The sequence below is a fragment of the Arvicanthis niloticus genome, chromosome 18 (genome assembly GCF_011762505.2).
Source record: "Arvicanthis niloticus isolate mArvNil1 chromosome 18, mArvNil1.pat.X, whole genome shotgun sequence".
NCBI lineage: Eukaryota > Metazoa > Chordata > Mammalia > Rodentia > Muridae > Arvicanthis > Arvicanthis niloticus.
Window position 1 is genome coordinate 7,178,467 of NC_047675.1, and position 18,605 is coordinate 7,197,071.

Here is an 18,605-nt window from a genome sequence, read left to right on the forward strand (position 1 = left end):
GAACAGAAAGAAAGCAAAGAAAAAAATTGGGAGGGAGGGAAAGCTAGGCTGGTGGTGGAGATGAGGAAAAGGAAGACACTGGGAAAAACCGGGCGCCACAAGTTAATTCCCTTTGCCCAGAGTCCCTTTCGCTGCCTGGAAGTGCTGCTGGCTGGTCCCGGCCATGGCCATCGCTTCCCAAGCCCCTCCTTTTTCCAGTCTCCTCAACACGCGGCCTAATCTTTGATAAACGGCAAAGCAGCTTTCCAAATGCAGCACGTTGAGTCCTTAAATCGGCCGTCTCCTTTATCTTGTCCTATAAACCCTAATTCGCTGTGTGAGTCAGTATTTTTCCATAAGCTAACTTTTTCTTCTCTCCTGTTTTTTCCTATGGGGGTAGGGGGAGTCAAGGAAGAAGGCAGGCAGTCTGCATAGAAGGCAGACTCAGCCCTCCCGATGTGGCTGGTCACACTGAGCTTGTGTGGCCAGGTTATTTCTGTAAATTTGTCTGTAAAGCTGTTGACATTGATTTTTAGAATGGAAACGGAATTCTAACAAACTCTGGATTGCACGGGGCATTAAGAAAAGCCTTGCCATGGATAAGTGCATTCTTAGGAGTGGCGATGCGCAGTCACTGGGGCATGGTCCTTGGGTGCCAGCCTGGGCGTCTGCCCAGAGGTCCCCTCGCTCTGCTAGCGCAGGGCAGACCGTTAGAGGCTCCCGAGTGGCCCAGGGCTGCATTTTCAATGCACAGTTCTGGAGAGCTTAATGGAAACCACATGAAGGGTTCCCGGGAAGCAGACCAGATGGCTCCCAGCGAATGTGTTTAGCCCAACCTGGGGCTAAAGGAAAAATATAATAAGGGCTGGGTCGTGGTGGGGTGGGGCGCGGCTAGGGAGTTACTGTGCGACTTTTGTGTTTTCTGTTCAACAGGAGCCCTGGGTTGGGGTGCAGGCTGGATCGGGGCACCAAAGCGCCAGGTGGCAAAGGAATGGCTGCCAGCAGGAGGGGATTATTCTGTGGCCTTGCTCCTTCTTTGCCAGGTCCCTTGGCGGCTTTCTGGCAGGGCAACCACAGGGCTGCGTGGGGACCCCGCCAGGGCAGACGCAGAGGGAAGAGGGAGGCACAGGACCATGGGCGCTGTGGAAGGCGGAGCCGGCAGCGAAGCCAGTTTTCCCTGAGTGGAGGGAAACCCTGCCTGCCGAGGAGGCTCTTCTCTTCTGGGTCATAGCTCAGGGGGAAACAAAAAAAGTCTTTCTCTGAAGTAGAGCACAGGCTGCATAACTCTGGAGCCCACCAAGGTGGAGGTCATGCTATCATTTGTGAGGTTCTTACAGCAGAATGTAAGCCTGGGCACTTATTGTAAAGGAACATTAATCATGTTTGTGACAAACCCCCTTCCTCATCAACACACACGCACATGCGCACACACAGTCAAGAACGAGGGATGAAGCCCAGGGAAGTGTCTTACAAGGTCTTCCCTATGTGCACACCCCACCAAGGCCTCCTTGGAAGTCCTGTCTCAATGGGTTAACACAGAAACTAGGGTCCTAGGTCTGTGGCTTCTTTCTTGAAATCACTTGAATTTCCGCCCTGGGCTTCCACTGGTATTGGAGGAGAATCGATCCGTCTCTGAGTCCTCCGAGGAGGCAAACTTGTTTTCATAATCCCATTGTCGCTGAAGCTGGAGGGGGAAAAATGGTCCAATTGTCAACACTTGCTCATCCACAAAGGTCACTGTTCCCACAGAAATGGGAATTAAATTGCCTCTTTCAAACCAGACATCATTCATGAGGGGCTGGCATTGCTTCTGCATTTTCTTCCATCTTAAAAAAAAAAGTAAAATAAACCCTTTCTGTTTCATATATTGCATCTCAGTCAAGAAGGACAGATCAATAAGCAAGACAGATTTAGAAAGGCAGGAATTCTAAGAATTCTAAGAATCGCTAATGACTCCGTCTCTTGCCTACAGCCCTTTCATCATCCTTCGCTGATGAGAACCCGTGCTACGCTTGCCCACTTCCAACCAGTCAGGCAATCCTGGGTGTGAATCTTTTCAGTCCTACAACATGACCTTCTTCAAGTTGGGTCCCAAGAACACGAAGAATTCAAGGAGAGTTCACCAAGCAAATAGTTTTAAACGTGAGAATTTTGGCAGCCTGGCAGGAGATGGACAATTAATTCTGAACCTGGGGGTTTTCACATCTTCCCCTAAAATATCAGTACCTGTTTTAAAATGTTTTAAATGTGGGGGATGGAGGGACGGCTGCTCTGCCAGAGGACCCAGGTTTGATTCCCAGCACCCACACTGTGACTCATATCCATCTGTAACTACAGTTCCAGGACACCTGAGCCTTCTGCCTGGGAGGACATCAGGTACAGACATAGTGTACAGACATACATGCACATATAAAAAATGAAAATATTAAACTTTGCTTTACTCATAAAAGCCATGTTTTGGTTTGGTCAAGATTCGGGCTCAGCACTGCTCAGACAGCCCCCCTAAATGTATCGAATGTGACAAGGAAAGAGGAGGGGTATGGGGAAACAGTTTTGGACCGTTAGTGCATCACAAAAGAATGTATGAAAATGGATTTAGGGGAGGGGTCAGGAGAGGAAGACAAGTGACCCTCAGCACAGCTCTGACACTGATTGGCAATGAAATTGCCTGGCACCAGCCCATCTACACGCAGCAAGAGCGAATTATTTAATTGTAGTTAATCATTCCCTCAGACAACTCCCAGGAGGAAGCTGCCACCAACACGCTTTCAGGAAATCATCTTCCTTTCCCAGAAGTGAGCCCCCTCCCCCACCAGAGAAGCAGGTCTATGACTGAATGCACGGGAACTTCCTATAGACCCACAGCTTCTAGGTACTTAGCATCTTTCCCTGCAGCCTGCCTCGCAGTGCACGGGCATTCCCTAGGTGCTAAAGTGGGTGCTCCATTCTCGAAGGACATTAAAATCGGCTTAGCTGTCTAGGAACCAAGGAAAGCTGGCCAACCCTGCCCTGTTAGCTAAATTTGCCAGGTCCCTTTGGTGCCCCAGACCAACCTTTTCAAAGTGACATATGTGTATAATTGGAATTCTTGTGACAATCTTAGGTGCTACTTGAATAACATTAAAAAAATTTTACTGACCAAGTTACATTTTCTCCCTAACACATGTAACTAGTGTACCAAACTCACAACATCACACATTCAATTACTTAGCATAAAGCTGAGTTGTTTAAATTCAACTTAAAGAGGGTCTAATAAAAACTGTGGAATAGCAAAAGAATGCTGTTTTATTTTATAGTAAGTGGAGTTAGTAGGGCACATAGAAGAAACAGCTTTTCTTTTTAACTTATTCTCCAACATTCCCTGCCGAAGAATTGTGTGAGAGCCTCCTCTGTGTGTGTGTGTGTGTGTGTGTGTGTGTGTGTGTGTGTAGTGTCTCTGTGTATGTGTGTGTGTCTGTGCTCATGTGTATGTGTGCTCATGTGTATATGCATGGCTTTGTGTGTTATGTGTGCATGTATGTGTGTTTATGTGTTTGTGTGCCTGTGTGTGTGTTCCTCTGTATGTGTTCTTGTATGTGCATGTTCATGTGAATGTGCATGCTCATGTGTGTGTGCATGTTTGTGTATTCATGTGTGTATGTGTGTTTGTGCAGGTTAACATGTATTCCTGTGTGTGCTTGTGTGTTCACATGTGTATGCACGTGCCAGTATGTGTGTGCCTGCCTCTGAGTGTTTGCATGTCTATGTGTGTATGTGCATGCATCCCTGTGCCTGTGTGTGTGTGTTGTGCGTACACAGGTACCTATGAGTGCACATGCATGTGTGTGTGTGACTATGTATGCATGTGCTTGTAGAGATCAGAAAACAACCCCAACTTGATCATCAGACGCCATCTATGTCAATCCTTAAGACAAGGTCTCTCATTGGCCTGGTGTTTGTACAGTCAGTGGGCGAGGCTGGGTGGCCAATGAGTCACAGAGCTTCCTTCACCTGCCTCTGCTTCCTCAGCACAAGGAGTTCCTAGCTGGTGCCACTAGGGCCAGCTTTTATCTGGGGATTGACCTCAGGTTGCCTGTGCTTCCAAGGCAAGGCCCTCCTGTCAGAATTCTAAGGCATAAAAGAGACCTTGTTTTAACATCCTGTTTAAAAGTATTGAGATTTAAGAAGGTCTAACCAGGCCAGTAAGAGTCCTGGTCAGAGGAGGACATATCAGGAAGAGTGGGGACAATAGACACTGGGATGCTCAGCTCCCAGGGTGGGTCCCCAGCAAGGCAGGATAATCTGAGAACTTAGTGCATCTACCACAGTAGGCAGGAGCTCCCAAGAGCTCCCTGACTCCATGACGGGAGCTCCCATCTCTAAAGCCTGTTTCCTAAGCAACTGACAGGGCAGGTCTGGACCTGAAGTATTCGGAGGCCCCTCTTATCAGAACAGCCCACCTTTTAGCAGATTATAAAGGAAGGGCTGTTCTTACGCAGACACCAAGCACCCCTACACCTCAGCACATGCACCCTGCAGAGACACCCAGGCCCAACAGGTACCGAATGGCAAATGGAGCACGTTTCTCACTTGTTTCAGCAGGTTCTTCCCTCTGTTCCTGTAACTCATGAGGAGCTCAAAGCCTGGCTTTTTGGGCCGCATACCTAGGATGAAGAAGATGACACACATGTTCAATGCCTAAGAGCTTTAGATGAGAAAAGTCTACTACAAATAAGACAAATGACTGGCATTTTGTTTACTCTCCTGAGGGCTGAACCTGAAGTCTTGCATATGACAAGTCCAGAGACTCCACCACTTTGTACTTCTCTCTCTCTAGTTTTGATGGTGGTTTGTTTTTTATTTTGAGACAGGGTTTCACATAGCCTTAGTTGGCCCTGAACTTCTGTCCTGATCCTCCTTGCCTCAGCCTCCCAAATGCCAGGGTTACAGGTATGGCCACATATTGTGCGCTGCTCTCCTCTCCCTTCCCCTCCCCTCCCATCTCCTCTCAGCCCATCTCCTTTCCTCCCTGCCCCCCTTCCTTTTCTCTCTAAAATAGTTTCTTACTGTGTAGTCCTGGCTGGCCTGGAACTGATTACATACACCAGGCTGGCCTTAAACTCAGAGATTGGCTAGCTTCTGCCTCCTGAGTGCTACAATTAAAGGTGGGCCAAGGCTTCACTTGAAATTCGCCTACATTCTGAAGCACTTTTTAAATCAGTAGTTCCAAACTCTTCCTCAGTCTCCCCCAACCGCAGCAGTAGCCGTCCCCACAGGCTTATTCTCAGAGCAGCTGAAAGGCAAATGTGTCGGCTGCATGTTCCACCCCTGTCATATCTGATCCTACTGTCTCTGCTGCTAAGACTCATAAAATGAAGTGGCAATGCGGGTGTCAGCAGGAGGCTTTATTAAATGACCTTTGACCCTGGAAAGCATGAAAACAGCAGACGGAAGGAACAGTCAACATAAAAACTGCAAGTGGATAGAAACAGCAACTTACAGGGGGACATGCGGGGACTTCTGTAAGCTAGAAATGATGGACAAGGGGCTTCAGAACCCCAAACCTGGTGTGCCTGGAGAAGAGAGAATTAGAAATTAATACCAAGCCAGCCAGGTACAACGGTACATAACTAAGATCCCAGCACTGGGAAGGCTGAGACAGGAAGATCCTGAGTTTGAGACCAGCCTGGGCTACACAACGATGTTATGTCCCAGAAGAGACAAGAGAAGCCAGAACTGGCTAAGAAGATGGGTCTGTGTGTGAAGTGCTCTGAGCTCAGCTCCATAGCACCCACATTAAAACTGTAAAACACAAAACACCACTGCCACCACCAACACCATCAACAACAAAACCACAGAGGGTTGTCTATAACCGTGGTGCTGGTGCTGGGGCACAGAGTGGGGCAGGTGAACAGGCACAGGCTACCCTAGAGTTCACTAGCCAGTTAATCTAGCCAATCAGTGAGCTCTGAGTTTGGTGAACAACAATAAGGTGAAAAAGAATAGAGCAGATGCCTGTGTCAATTTCTGGCCTCTACACACACAGACACATGTGCACCTGTACACACTCCTACACCACACACACATTCAACAACAACAAAACTGTCTCACAAGAACAAAGAAGTAACAAAATTCTTTTATCTGTTGTTTTCCTATTCTTAATGAAATTACATTTTGATACTGTGATCAGAATCTCCTCTATTAGGCAATAACAGTAAAATGAAAAGACAAAACTTGGGAAGTACTTATAGCTGAGGCTAAGCAGAGAAGTCCAATCCTAATATGTAAATAGTTTATTAAAATCCATTTAAAAACTATCCCAACAAAAATATGGACAACAATAATACACAGTCATGTTTCACTACGCATGGATTCCATATTTATGACTTCACCTACTTGATAAATCTGTGTGTAACCCCGAGGTTAGCACAGCACTTTTGAGGTCACTGAGTAATAAATCTGTGTGTAACCCCAAGGTTGGTACAGCACTTTCGAGGTCACTGAGCAGCACACACAGGATGGGGACACTGGAATCACTGCCATGTGCACCCATTCCACTTCCTGGTGTCCTTTATTTTTTGAACTGCACATTTTGTGTTTTTCCTTTCTAAGCTTGCTATGCTTGATAAAAATGCTATTCATGAGAGTAATTCAGAGGACAAAGTCTATGCTGGACTCTTTTTTTTTTTTTTTTTTGAGATTGTATCAATGCAATATCTTTATCTTAGCCTTAGGCAGACTCTTTGGACAAGGAAAAAAAAGCAGCAACATTATTCACCCAAACATCTTAAGAATGATCTCCAGACTTCAAATCACCCTCTGCACCAATGTGTTCCATATTCCTACTAGAGTGGCCCATTAAGTCCCACTTAAAGCACTTCATGGTTTTCTAAATTCAAAATCCCCAAATCCACAATCAAAAAAAAAAAAAAAAAAAAAAAAAAAAAAAAAAGGCCTAGCTTATCACAGCAATACCCCATTCCCTGGTACCAACTTCTGCCTTAAGTTCTCCATTGTTATGAAGAGACACCATGACCAAGGCAAGTCTTACAAAGGCAAACATTTAATTGAAGCTGGCTTACAAACCTGTTCAGAGGTTCAGACCATTGTGATCATAGCAGGAAGCATGGCAGCATACAGGCAGACCTGGTGCTGGAGAAGTGTTCTGCATCTAGACTGTCTTCCAGGCAGTTAGGAGAGCCCTCCCTCACAGTGACACACTTCTTCCCACAAGGCCACACCTACTCCAACAAGGCCACACCTACTCCAACAAGGCCACACCTCCTAATAGTCCTACTTACTCTCTATGGGCCAAGCATCCCAACACATGGGTCTATGGGAGGCAAAGCTATTCAAACCCCCACATTCCATGCCTTGTCGCCCATAGGCTTGCTCAGTCCAACTTCAAAAGTTCCCATAGTCTCAAATGGTCTCAAACTTGCATAAAAGTTCAAAGTTCACATAGTCTCTTCGTTGTTTGGGAATTTATAATCAGAGACAAGCTTACATGTGATTAGTGCCACCCAGGGAAAAGAGATAAAGTGAGGTTAGTGATGAAGCCTCAACTGGGCCCATTGCTTGCAGTTGGTAACCTTAGATACCCGTGTATCCCCCATAGGAAGATACACACATAATACCCAGAAGTAACTGTTTGATGAATATTTATTTTCAGAACTCATCCCCTTTGTTTGCCTTTTTATGAATAATGTATAGTATTCAATCTCTTACTATGCTATTCAAAGATTCTCAGGAAGAGTCAGAACATACCACTTTATGCTTGATGTTCAGTGAGCTGTCCTGGGAGGGGCTTGTTATATCAGGGAGTTTTCCTGTGTGCAGAAGAAGAGGGCATCAGGATGAAGTGTCTCTTAAGTTACACAACTACTTCCACACTACACAAGCAGCCTTTGTTTCCCGTCAGCCCTTAGTCAACAGATTAGTGAGAGGCAAAATTGTGGCTGGCATTTAAATTCACAGTAAAGCTTCAGGAGCTTTGAGGAGGGACAGGCATTTTCACATCTGGGACATTCTTCTGGGACACTGTGTTGTCATTTCTTCCTCATAGAATCAGAAGGAACCTGGGACTGTGTTGATAGATCAAGGCTGCACTGTCCCTGAACCTTCTGAGGTTTTCACTCTGCACTGACCCACTTCACCATACCACTGAGTGGCTCTCAGCATCATACGGAGTTACACGACCATCGACTGAGGCTGCAATTCATGGAAAGCCTGTTTCCTTCAGACGTTCTGAGGGAGAATTACAGGTTCTCATCTTCTGGAATATACGTGGCTACTCATTTTTCCTTGCACGTCCACAGTTGACCAAAGAGTGCATCTTGACCTTTGCTTTTTAATTAAGATGTTTATCATTATCCTAATTTACTAGCCTCTGCCCACCTCCATGCTTCTTAGGTGTAGAACTAGCACCAAGTGGGGATGGATTGTTGATGAGACTACCTCAATAACCACCAACAAACTGTACCTTCAGAAACTGGGCCCTCGACTACTGTGCTACCCCTCAGTCACCACACATGATTGGTTTCAACTGCAGATTGTCAAGAAGGCAGGTGTAGACTTATAAGCATAGCTGTGTCAGAGACACTCCAGTTTGGAAGACTTTTCCAAGCCATCTATTCTAATCATTTAGTCTGCCTACTGGCATCTGCCATGGTACAAGTGCCAGTGATGTTTGTCATTTAGTTTTTACTAGGCATGTTTGGCCATCCATCTACCTGATTTCCTTGAAACTTTAAGTTCCTCTAAATGAAGGCTCATGGGGAAAAAAATAAAAGTCCAGATGGCAGATGGAGACAGTGCTGTCTGTCCTGTCTGTCCTTTTGGGAGCACTGTGTATAGTGTATGTACCCAGAGAAGGGAAATTTAAATGAAGCATCAACAATGGGTTAACACTTAACCTGTTCTCCATGAACACCCTGTAAGGATTTAAAATATCTGCCATTACGGAGTTAAAAGTCCTTGTGAAGATTTTTCTGAAGACTAGAGTTTTCATCAAGTTTTTCCAAGTGTCTCAATACCAGCAGGTGTCACTGTCTTAGACATTTGTTAGTCATCAGGGCAGATGACAGATTTCTAAGAACTGGGCATTTAGTAGTGTGTATATGAGGTACACACTATTCTATGATTGGTAAAGGTTGGGGGTATGATAGTACCATGATTGTACATGAAAGCATTCTGACCTCCAGAAGACACATACATGTATGCATGTAAAAATATACTTTAACTTCCCCCTAGTAGTACAACAAAGACCACAGGCGTACATTAGCATAGGCGTACATTAGCATAGGCGTACATTAGCATAGGCGTACATTAGCATAGACGTACATTAGCATAGACGTACATTAGCATAGACGTACATTAGCATAGACGTACATTAGCATAGGCGTACATTAGCATAGGCGTACATTAGCATAGGCGTACATTAGCATAGGCGTACATTAGCATAGACGTACATTAGCATAGACGTACATTAGCATAGACGTACATTAGCATAGGCGTACATTAGCATAGACGTACATTAGCATAGGCGTACATTAGCATAGGCACGCCCACAGGTGAGACCAGCTGGCCAGGGCACTTTCTGATGAGCCTAGGAGCCTGAGTTGGATCAAAGCTGACCTCTGACCTTGACATGTGCACCACAGCACACCATCCTCCCACTAAATAAAATGTAATAAAAACAGAGGTTTTAGAAATTTTGATAAAGCAAAATGTAAACAGTTATAAAGTTCATCAGAGAGTTCTGGAATTGACTGTCATATTCTTTCACCTTTTTTTTTTTTTTTTTTATTATGTTGTGAATAATCTGACTAAACGAGAGAGCTATTGCCATATTTTAAAGGTGGCTAACATCAGCCACAAAAAATGTAGGAAATCCATGCATGAACATTCCCAAAATGTTTTTGAGCTATAATTAAAGACAGACCCAAGAAGAGTGTTTTATCTTTCTTGTCTTCAGCTGTGTAGCTCCAGCCTCTATCTGGTCTGCTCACACAGCCTGCCCAAGTCACTGCCGTGTCCACGAGAGAGTGCCAGCTTTACACTCATGGCAAAATCAATTGCAGCCACCCCTAGGCTGTGTTGTGCTTCAGCAGGAAAGTGTGCGCAGTCACAGATGGCATCTTGTGACCTCCTTAATAACAGGCCTGGCTTCCAAGCCTCCCTGTGTCCAGGCTCTGTGGGGATTTGGAAACCGTTGTCATACATTTGAATATTTTCGGGCAAACACATTTAACTATTTATTAGTCTGCTTCCCAGTGTAAACCAGAGAGATCAAAACAGAAAAACAGAATTCCCAAGATTTGGAAGGGACACTGCTGTTTGTGAGTCAGGAGGCCCAACCGGGGATTCTTCAGGGCCTGCTGGCCAGGGTCTGCCATAGCTGTCATCATCAGGGTGGTGGAGACCTCAGTTCTGGGCCAAGAGCCTATCACTCTGCCCAGATTTATTGATGGCCAGTGCTATACTTTTTTTTTCTCTTTCTCTAGTTTAAAAGTAATGTAGGCTTTTCTCACAACAAAGCATGCAAACTAGCCAGAAAACAATGATTTCCTAGTGTTAGAAACTCCCTGGGATCTGCCAGATCACACCCAAGTCAACATAAGCCCTGAGAACAGTTCAAGTCATTTGTTCTCTGCCTTGCACTTCCTGGGCAGTCATGGATGACAAGTTCACAGTGGGGTGAGACCTGAGAGTGAGGGACTGCATTAGGAGAAGAGAGGACTGCGTGTACCCAGCCTGTTTCCAGATCCCACTGACCCCAGGAGCAGTGCAGGCTTCCCTGCAAAGCTTGATGGGAAACTCTTTCCCCTCACCCCAACAGACCTGTAAGGGCTTGAATCAGAAGGGAAGTGTTGAACTCTGACCTTACTAGACAATGGTGCAGGGGAAGATGTTTAGAGAAAGGGCAGGCTCACTCTCAGTGGATGTACAGTGAGTGAGTGAAGAGTGGACCGTAGGCAGAAATAACACATTGAAGGTTGGTGGGTGGACTATTGTGTGCAATCATAGAGGAGAGGAGCCAGTTCTCCTTTGTAGGGTTGGTGAGTAGATCTCAGATTTCCTCCTGAGCTGTACCTGTGTAGAGCCGAGGGCTGTGAAATCCTTCCTCTCAGCCGTTACTATATGTCAGAGCAGAAGATCTTGGAGAGAGACCACTACCCAGATACCTCTGCAAGGCAAGAACAACGTCTAGGAGGGAGACCCAATTAGAAAACTTGTGTCCAAGGCCTCTCTCTTCGGGATGCCCTGACTCATCGGCTGCAACCTTCACCTCGGTGCCCCAACCTTAGGAGCAAAAGCTCTGGAAATGGCCAGTAACCGCACAAGCAAACATACCACGGCTTATTGACATTAAAAGCAATAAAGATCAAGAGCCACAAGACGCCCACCATGGTGAGAAATGAAAGGTCTTTCCTACAGCTCGGGCCCCAGCAGCCCTCACAGAACCAGCAATGGACCTGCTCCCTTTCCTTCTCAGGCCAGATCACACTTACCATCACTTTTCTACTATAAATGTGAATGCTTCGTGGTTATCTGTCTGGTGAATTGGCTACTTTTCTGTTGCTGTAATAAAGATACTATATCCACAGCAACTTAAGAAAAAAAGCTCATTTTGGTTTGTTGGGTTGGGGAGAGTATCCAGGAGTTGGCTGGTTACACTGTTACACATACACAGGAAACAGAGATAGAAGTAGGAGGTGCAGTGAGGCCTTCCATCCTCCCTTCCTTGACATACTTCTTTCAGCAAGGCTGCACCTACTACAGGTTGAGTATTGTCTGAACAGTGCAACCAGCTGCCTACCAAGTGTTCAGATGTGTGAGCCTATGGGGAAAAATCTCTCATTCAAACCGTCACATTGGGCTGTCGGGTCCTCACATGCTCACTGGCATCTCATAACACAAAATGCATTTATTACTTGGCTTTAAAAATCCCCATAGTCTGCAACAATCTCAACACTGTTAAAAGTCCAAAGTGTCTTTTGAAACTCAAGGCAGTCTGTTAACAGTGGGCTCCTGTTTTTAAAAAAAGCAATTTTCATACTTCCAACATACAAAGAATATACATTATCATTCCAACAGGGAGGAGTCAGGGCTTAATAAGGAAAGACTGGACCAATGACAAAAAAAAAAAATTAAAAAAATAAGAATAAAAAGACCCAGCAGGACAGACACTGAGTCCTGAAGCTCCATGTTTATTCTATGGGGCTTCAGTTTCAAAGGACTCAGATGCCTCTGCCTCTCTGGCTCCCTAGCTTCCTACCTGTGACTCTTCTCCTCTCCTCCCTCCTCCCCTCCCTTCCCCCTCCCCTTCTCTTCTCCCCTCCCTCCTCTCCTCCCCTCCCCTCCTCTCCTCTCCTCTCTTCTGCAGGTAATCGGCTACTGGAAAACGCAGAGAGTTCCTCACGCCATGCTGTGGGTAGTTGGCTGGGAACGCTCTGGGTTCCTCCAGGCTGGAAGTTAGGCAAGGCCGCTGTGGCTCCACAGTTCCTTATGGCAGGGCCCCAATAACATGAGAGAGTCCATGGGTTTTTACAGGCTTTAATGTCATGGCAGATGGTGGATGGATCTGGATGTACCCCCCTGTAAAACCCAGGGCAGTCCTGAGTTAAATAGCAGGGAGGGGGGAGGGGCTGGGGAAGAATATTTAATTGGCTCCACCCTCTGTCCTTCAGGTACCTCATTAGTATGTAAATCTCTCTAGGGCCTGAGGCCTGTTTCTCATGACTATTGGCCATAGACCTCTCTGTGGGAGGGGCTGTGGAGGGCTGAAGCTAAATGAAAAGAACCAGGGCCTGGGAGCAGAGCTGAACTCCTGCTGTCCAGTGTCCAGTAAAGTTCCGGGGTTCCAAGCTCTTGCTCGACCAAGCACCCAGCTGCTTCTCATAGCCCACCACCCCACACTCTTCCTCCTCTTTCTCCTCCCCCTCCTCTTCCTCCTCCTCCTCCTCCTCCTCCTCCTCCTCCTCCTCCTCCTCCTCCTCCTCCTCCTTCTTCTTCTTCTTCTTCTCTGTCTCTCTCTCTCTCTCTCTCTCTCTCTATCTCTCTCTCTCTCTCTCTCTATTTTCTCAACTGTGTAGAACTTCTTGGCAGACATCTCATGGATCTGGCATTTCAAGCACCTTGGCTTGTCCACCACCACCCAGGCTTTTACACTTTTACACTTGCACATTACGGCCCTTCAGGGCCTCCCCCTCAGGCCTCCCCCTCAGTGCTTCCCCTCAGGGCCTCCTCGGGGCCTCCCCTCAGAGCCACTCTGACCCTGGCATGTCTTGCCTCACCTTAGGGTCTCTCTAAAACTGCACAGAAAGAATCCATAACCTCTTCCATCTTTAATCTTTCTTGTCTCCCAAACCCCATGGATGGCTCTTCCCTTAGGCTGCCAGCTTGGAATGGGCTCTTTTCCATGTGAACAACATTGACATCAGCTTTTGTGTGTGTTTGCTTTCTAGGACCTGTCCCCGCAACACACCTAATCTGGCTTTTCCTTTCACAACATGGAGCTTTATCTGTGCCACACCTTGTCCCGAGGGCTCTTGTCCTGTCATTCTAAGGCAAGACTGGCGGCTTTGTTTTTAACGGCTGCTCCCCTTAATGATCATAGCCTCTTCTTTTGCACTTGATTTTGCTATGACATCAAGCTTCTGGAGTGTTCTTTCATCTCCAAATTGCACATTTTTATTTCTTTCTGCCAGATTTTTTGCTCCTTTTCATCAAAGATCTGTAGAAGAGGAATTAGCAACAGCAGTTCCACAGACTCTGTTAGCTGTCTTGAAGCTTCCTTCACCAAAGAAATAAATCTGCTAGCTTTTATTTTAGCTTCAGGCAAGTTCTTAGAACACAGGCAGAATGCGGTTAGCTTATTTGCCAATAATGGCTTCTATAGCGCTGTTAATAGAGTTCTTGTTCCCTCTGAAGCTTTATGTGCTGGGCCTTCCTGTCCACATTGCTTGCCTACTACTTTTTCAGCATCCCACTAGAATGCCCCAATGGACACTGCTTAGAGCATTCAGTAGATTTTTCCAGTTCCAAGTTCCAAAGTTTTCTACATTCCTCAAACAACAACAGCAACAAAATAGTGTCAAGTTCTTCCAGGCAACAACCCCAGTTTTAGTACCAACTTTTACTCAAACCATATGTACATATGTTGTGTATTTGGGCTTTGCCTGGCTTCGGCCCATTAAGAACCTAGAACAAGAACTGCATAAGCTGTACTGTGGCATGTGCTGCTCGGTCATTGCATGTACACTGTTGCCACTCTCGTGGCTGCTACATGGGTGGTAAAAGCTGTCATCTGAAACACTTAACTGTAGAAGGCTGCCTTTATCAAATATATTCTAATTTTAAAATGGAATTTTTGAATTTCCTTTTAGAAGAAAATTATAAATACGAATTGGCTTTATAAGAAAGTATCACTTTTTTACCTTGTCCAGTGTTAATATGAGAGGTGGTGCCTAGTCTTACTGCAATTTGATCTGCCTGCCATGTTTGCTTGACATCCATGGAGGCCTGTGCTTTTCTGAAGAGGAGTGGGTGAGGAGGGGGAAGGGACTTGGAGGAGAGGAGGGAGGGGAAACTGCCTTCTGGATGCAACAAATGAAAGAATAATAAATTAAAAATGAATAAAGAAGACAAATGAGAGGGAGGGAGGGAGAGAGAGAACATTGTAGGAAATGAAAGCACCAACAATAACCACTGGTGGACAGTTGTAGGGTGTGTTGTAAGACTAAATATCTGAGAACATCAACTTGGGGAATGCTTATTTTGGCTCCTATTTCAGTGTTCCATTCCATGGTGGTTTCTGCCATTGCTCTGGGCCCATAGTGGGACAGAAGAACATGCAACAAGATGTATGGAAAAGCAAAGCTGGTCACCTTGTGGGGGTCAGGAAGCAGAAGTGAGAGACAACCTCAGTCCCAGGGCTTCCGCATTTTACTCCTTCAAGCCCTCAGCTTGAATGTGGTGCTGACTCAGCTCAGGGAAGGCATTTCTGCCTCCTCTGAGCTCGGCTGGAAAAGTCTTTACAAACACCCAGCTGAATTCTCGCCTAGTCTCCTACATGGCTGTCAATCCAATCAAATTGACGATCAAGACTATCAAGAGGGATTCTGTTTTTGTTTGAACTCTGTGCAAGACACTGAAGATTCATGACAAATAATACAAGTTGTTGGCTGCAAAAAGCTTATGTTTTAGAGAAACAAAGGTAAGCAAACAGTAAAGAGAAGGCAGAGTTTGGATAATTGTGTTCCCGAAAGAACAGTGGGTGAGGGTCCTGAGGCAAAAACTGGTTTGGTGTTTGCACATTTTCAGGTGAAGACAATATAGCTGGAAGACTCTGAATAAAATGAAGAGGAAATATGGGCAGACACTGGGGCCACATCCACATGGCCCTTAAGGCTTTGGTAAGAAAGATGCTTTAATCCAAGTCTGACAGGAAACAGAGAAGCAATGTCATCTTGTTCATGCATTAGTATCTTCCTGTGTGGGAAACGGACTGGGTTGGCAAGACATGACTTACAAGATGTTGTTGTTAGTTCTTGCTGCTTTCTGGAGTTGTTTGCAGTAGGGAGGATGTGTCACAAAAGATTAAAATGGGATTTAAAGAGGAGAGAGGAAACGAAGGATATTACAAATAGCATACACGTTATTGACATCACATGGCATTTCATGCATCTCTTCTCCTCAAACATTATTGGTCCTTTCTCCATTTTTAAATTCTTTGCATATAGGCATTTTGTCTGCAGAAGTGTAACTCTTGCATGTCTGGTGACCAGGGAGACCAGAATTGGATTTTGGATCAATGGAATGAAAATATCTGGTATGTAGATGGTCTTGGGCAACTCCTGGAAGGGGTTGTTCAACCCCAGGTTGAGAACCGCTGCTGTAAATGATGTGAGCAAACTCCTTAATTCGCCGACGTGAGTTTGGACCTGTCTTTAAGTTGCACAGTGTGCTTTAACTATTTTTTCTCTTTACAGCAAAGGGAACAAAATCTTGCCTGATTTTAACCACAATGTCAATGGCTATCTTTCCTATCATCGTGTATCAGCAAACCAAACAGGAACTGAGACTCCATCTCAAACTCTTCTCATACAGTCAAGTTTTATCAGGAAACGAGGGCATCAGCACCTCCCAATGAAAACACTGAAAATATCTCTGTCAGTTGGCAAATACCCACAAGGCTGCCCAGTGACTCTCTTCACCACCCAGCTCTCCCCATTTGCAAGTTACAACTTTAAATAGCTCATCAGATGGACAGAATACCAGATATGCTGTGGTGTGCTCAAATATCATTTGTGATTTCTCTATTAACAATTTGTCTATTAACAAATACATTTGTGATTTGTCTATTAACCCTTTAGGGACTCAGCTCTGAGTGCCATTATTATGCAGGACAATCTCTTTGTTTCTTCCTCAAAGACAGACTTGGTGACAGGACAGACAAACTGTCCCTTTCTCTGGGGTGCAGCTGTTTCCAGGATGTAACTGAGCAGCCAGTGAATCCATGTCTGAGCTCTCTGATCTCACACTCAGTGTGAGGAAGGAATGTTACTTCCAGGATCAAGGGATGAAAGAATGGGCGTGTCTTCCTTAGCCCTGACTTAGCCTACAGGTAGGCTCTAGGATGCCACGGAAACACCATGTGAACAGCCAGCCCACACACCATCATTTTGGCCTTTACATAAAGAAAGACATTCTTCAGTCTTGTAGAAAAGCTGAAGGTGGTGGTTTAATGTATTATTAAACTACTTAATGTATTAATGTACTTAACATAATATATTTAATGTAACTAATGCATTATAAAACATCTAGTGTTGACTTCAAATGGCTAAAATAGAGTGGGGGAGACTGGCAAGCAGGGCAGAGCAGCAGACGATTCCTCTGTGTCTCATCTGAGTGTGGCATATCCAACAGAGCTCAGAATTTTTTCAATAAGCACCAGGATAGACTGGAAGGCACAGTCTAGAACTAATATGGAGGAAGGGAAAACACCTCAGATTAACTGCCTCTTTTACAAGCACTATATCTCCAGTAGAACATGGTTACTGTCTTATGACAGGGAGCTTGACTTTTTAGGCAAGTGGAAATCACATGGGGAACACCCGGGAGCCTGGGAGTAGAGGAGAAAGATTCGGGAAGCCGGTAGAGTGGGATTCTTCTCTCATTACGTCTGAGCAGAGCTTGATGTGAAAGCATGGACTCCAACCACAGATGATAACATCTTTGTGGGAGCCTAGACACCCAGGGGGAAACTTCCAGCACATCACTGAAACAGACGACTCAACGGCCGATGCACTGAAGATCCAGAAAGAGCCATTTCACGTGTCCTGTGCCATACCCAAGGCAGAACAGCTCAGATCCAAGAGCAATCTCAGCCTGGCATTTCCTCATGGGGTAGGAGAGAGTAATGAGTGAGACTCTGGCTCCTCCTACTATGTGGGTGCCCCACAGATATAAAATGCATTGACAGAGGAGATGCCAGGGTTCTGCATACATACTGGCTGTGCACATACCAAACACACATGTATACACCATACACATATGCACACATGCACACACATATACAATCAAATGCATATGCATATACCATACACAAATTCACACAAACACACACCATACACACGAACACACATACATACACACACACACACACACACACACAGTTAGGGTTTCATTGCTATGAAAAGACACCATGACCAAGGCAACTCATAAAGAAAACATTTAACTGGGGTTGGTTTATAGTTCAGAGGTTCAGTCCATTATCATCATGACAGAGAAACATGGCAGCATACAGGCAGGCATGGTGCTGGAGAAGGAACTGAGAGTTCTACATCTTGATGCAAGTAGCAAGGAGGAAATTGTGTGTCACACTGGGTACAGCTTGAGCATTGGAGACCTCAAAGCCCACCCCCATAGTGACACACTTCCTCCAACAAGGCCACAACTCCTAATAGTGCCACTTTCTATAGGCCAAGCATTCAAACACATGAAACTATAGCAGGGATGGGGGGGGGGGATACTTATTAAATCTAACACACACACACACACACTAACACACACACACTAACACACACACACTAACACACACACACATACACACACACAGGAGTTATGTGAAACAATTGATTAGCATTACCACAATAATCACTTTGTAATATGAACACTTATCAAAGCATCCTGTTGTGTAACCTAGTGTACACAGCTTGCACCCACCAGTCTATCTCAGTTAAGAAGAGGAGAAGGGCCTGAAAGGCCTGCCCATAGAGGACCTGATCACTGACTGACCTTTGCCATCTGTGGCCTCCTGGGAACCAGCCTTGCCGGGTAGACGGTTGTAGGCAGAGTTGCCTGGCAATGGTGTTCTAAAGAAAGCCAGAGGGAGAGACAAGTCACACACCTGTAGGCTGACCAATCACATGGAGCCTACAGATTCCATTTTCCTTTGGGTTTTAAGGTTCTGCTACTTTTCTCCTCATTCTGTACTCTCGCCCTCACCCCACAGTCCCATTAAATCAACCCAAGCTGAAGTTTTGCACAGTCTTTAGGGATTTGTTTGTGCTCTGATTTGTCATAAAAGGGTAACATTTTCATCTCTGCCTGCAAAGCTCAAACATTAAGTTCATAATTAC

General features: G+C 45.4%; 1 protein-coding gene across 2 annotated transcripts in view; it reads right to left on the minus strand.

The window, feature by feature from the left end:
* Positions 1 to 286: 286 nt before the first annotated feature.
* Positions 287 to 18,605, minus strand: part of C18H4orf51 (chromosome 18 C4orf51 homolog) — a 32,174-nt gene continuing 13,855 nt past the window's right edge. Inside the window, exons 2-6 of one of the 2 annotated variants that reach the window (XM_034522576.2) lie at positions 18,262 to 18,338; positions 7,726 to 7,787; positions 5,459 to 5,531; positions 4,549 to 4,622; positions 287 to 1,663 (exon numbers count right to left, since the gene is read on the minus strand). In XM_034522576.2, coding sequence (XP_034378467.1) covers positions 1,556 to 1,663; positions 4,549 to 4,622; positions 5,459 to 5,531; positions 7,726 to 7,787; positions 18,262 to 18,338 — 394 coding nt within the window. In that variant the 3' untranslated portion in view covers positions 287 to 1,555. Of the gene's footprint in view, positions 1,664 to 4,520; positions 4,623 to 5,458; positions 5,532 to 7,725; positions 7,788 to 18,261; positions 18,339 to 18,605 lie in introns of both variants that reach the window. The other variant, XM_076915444.1, reaches the window with a different exon arrangement.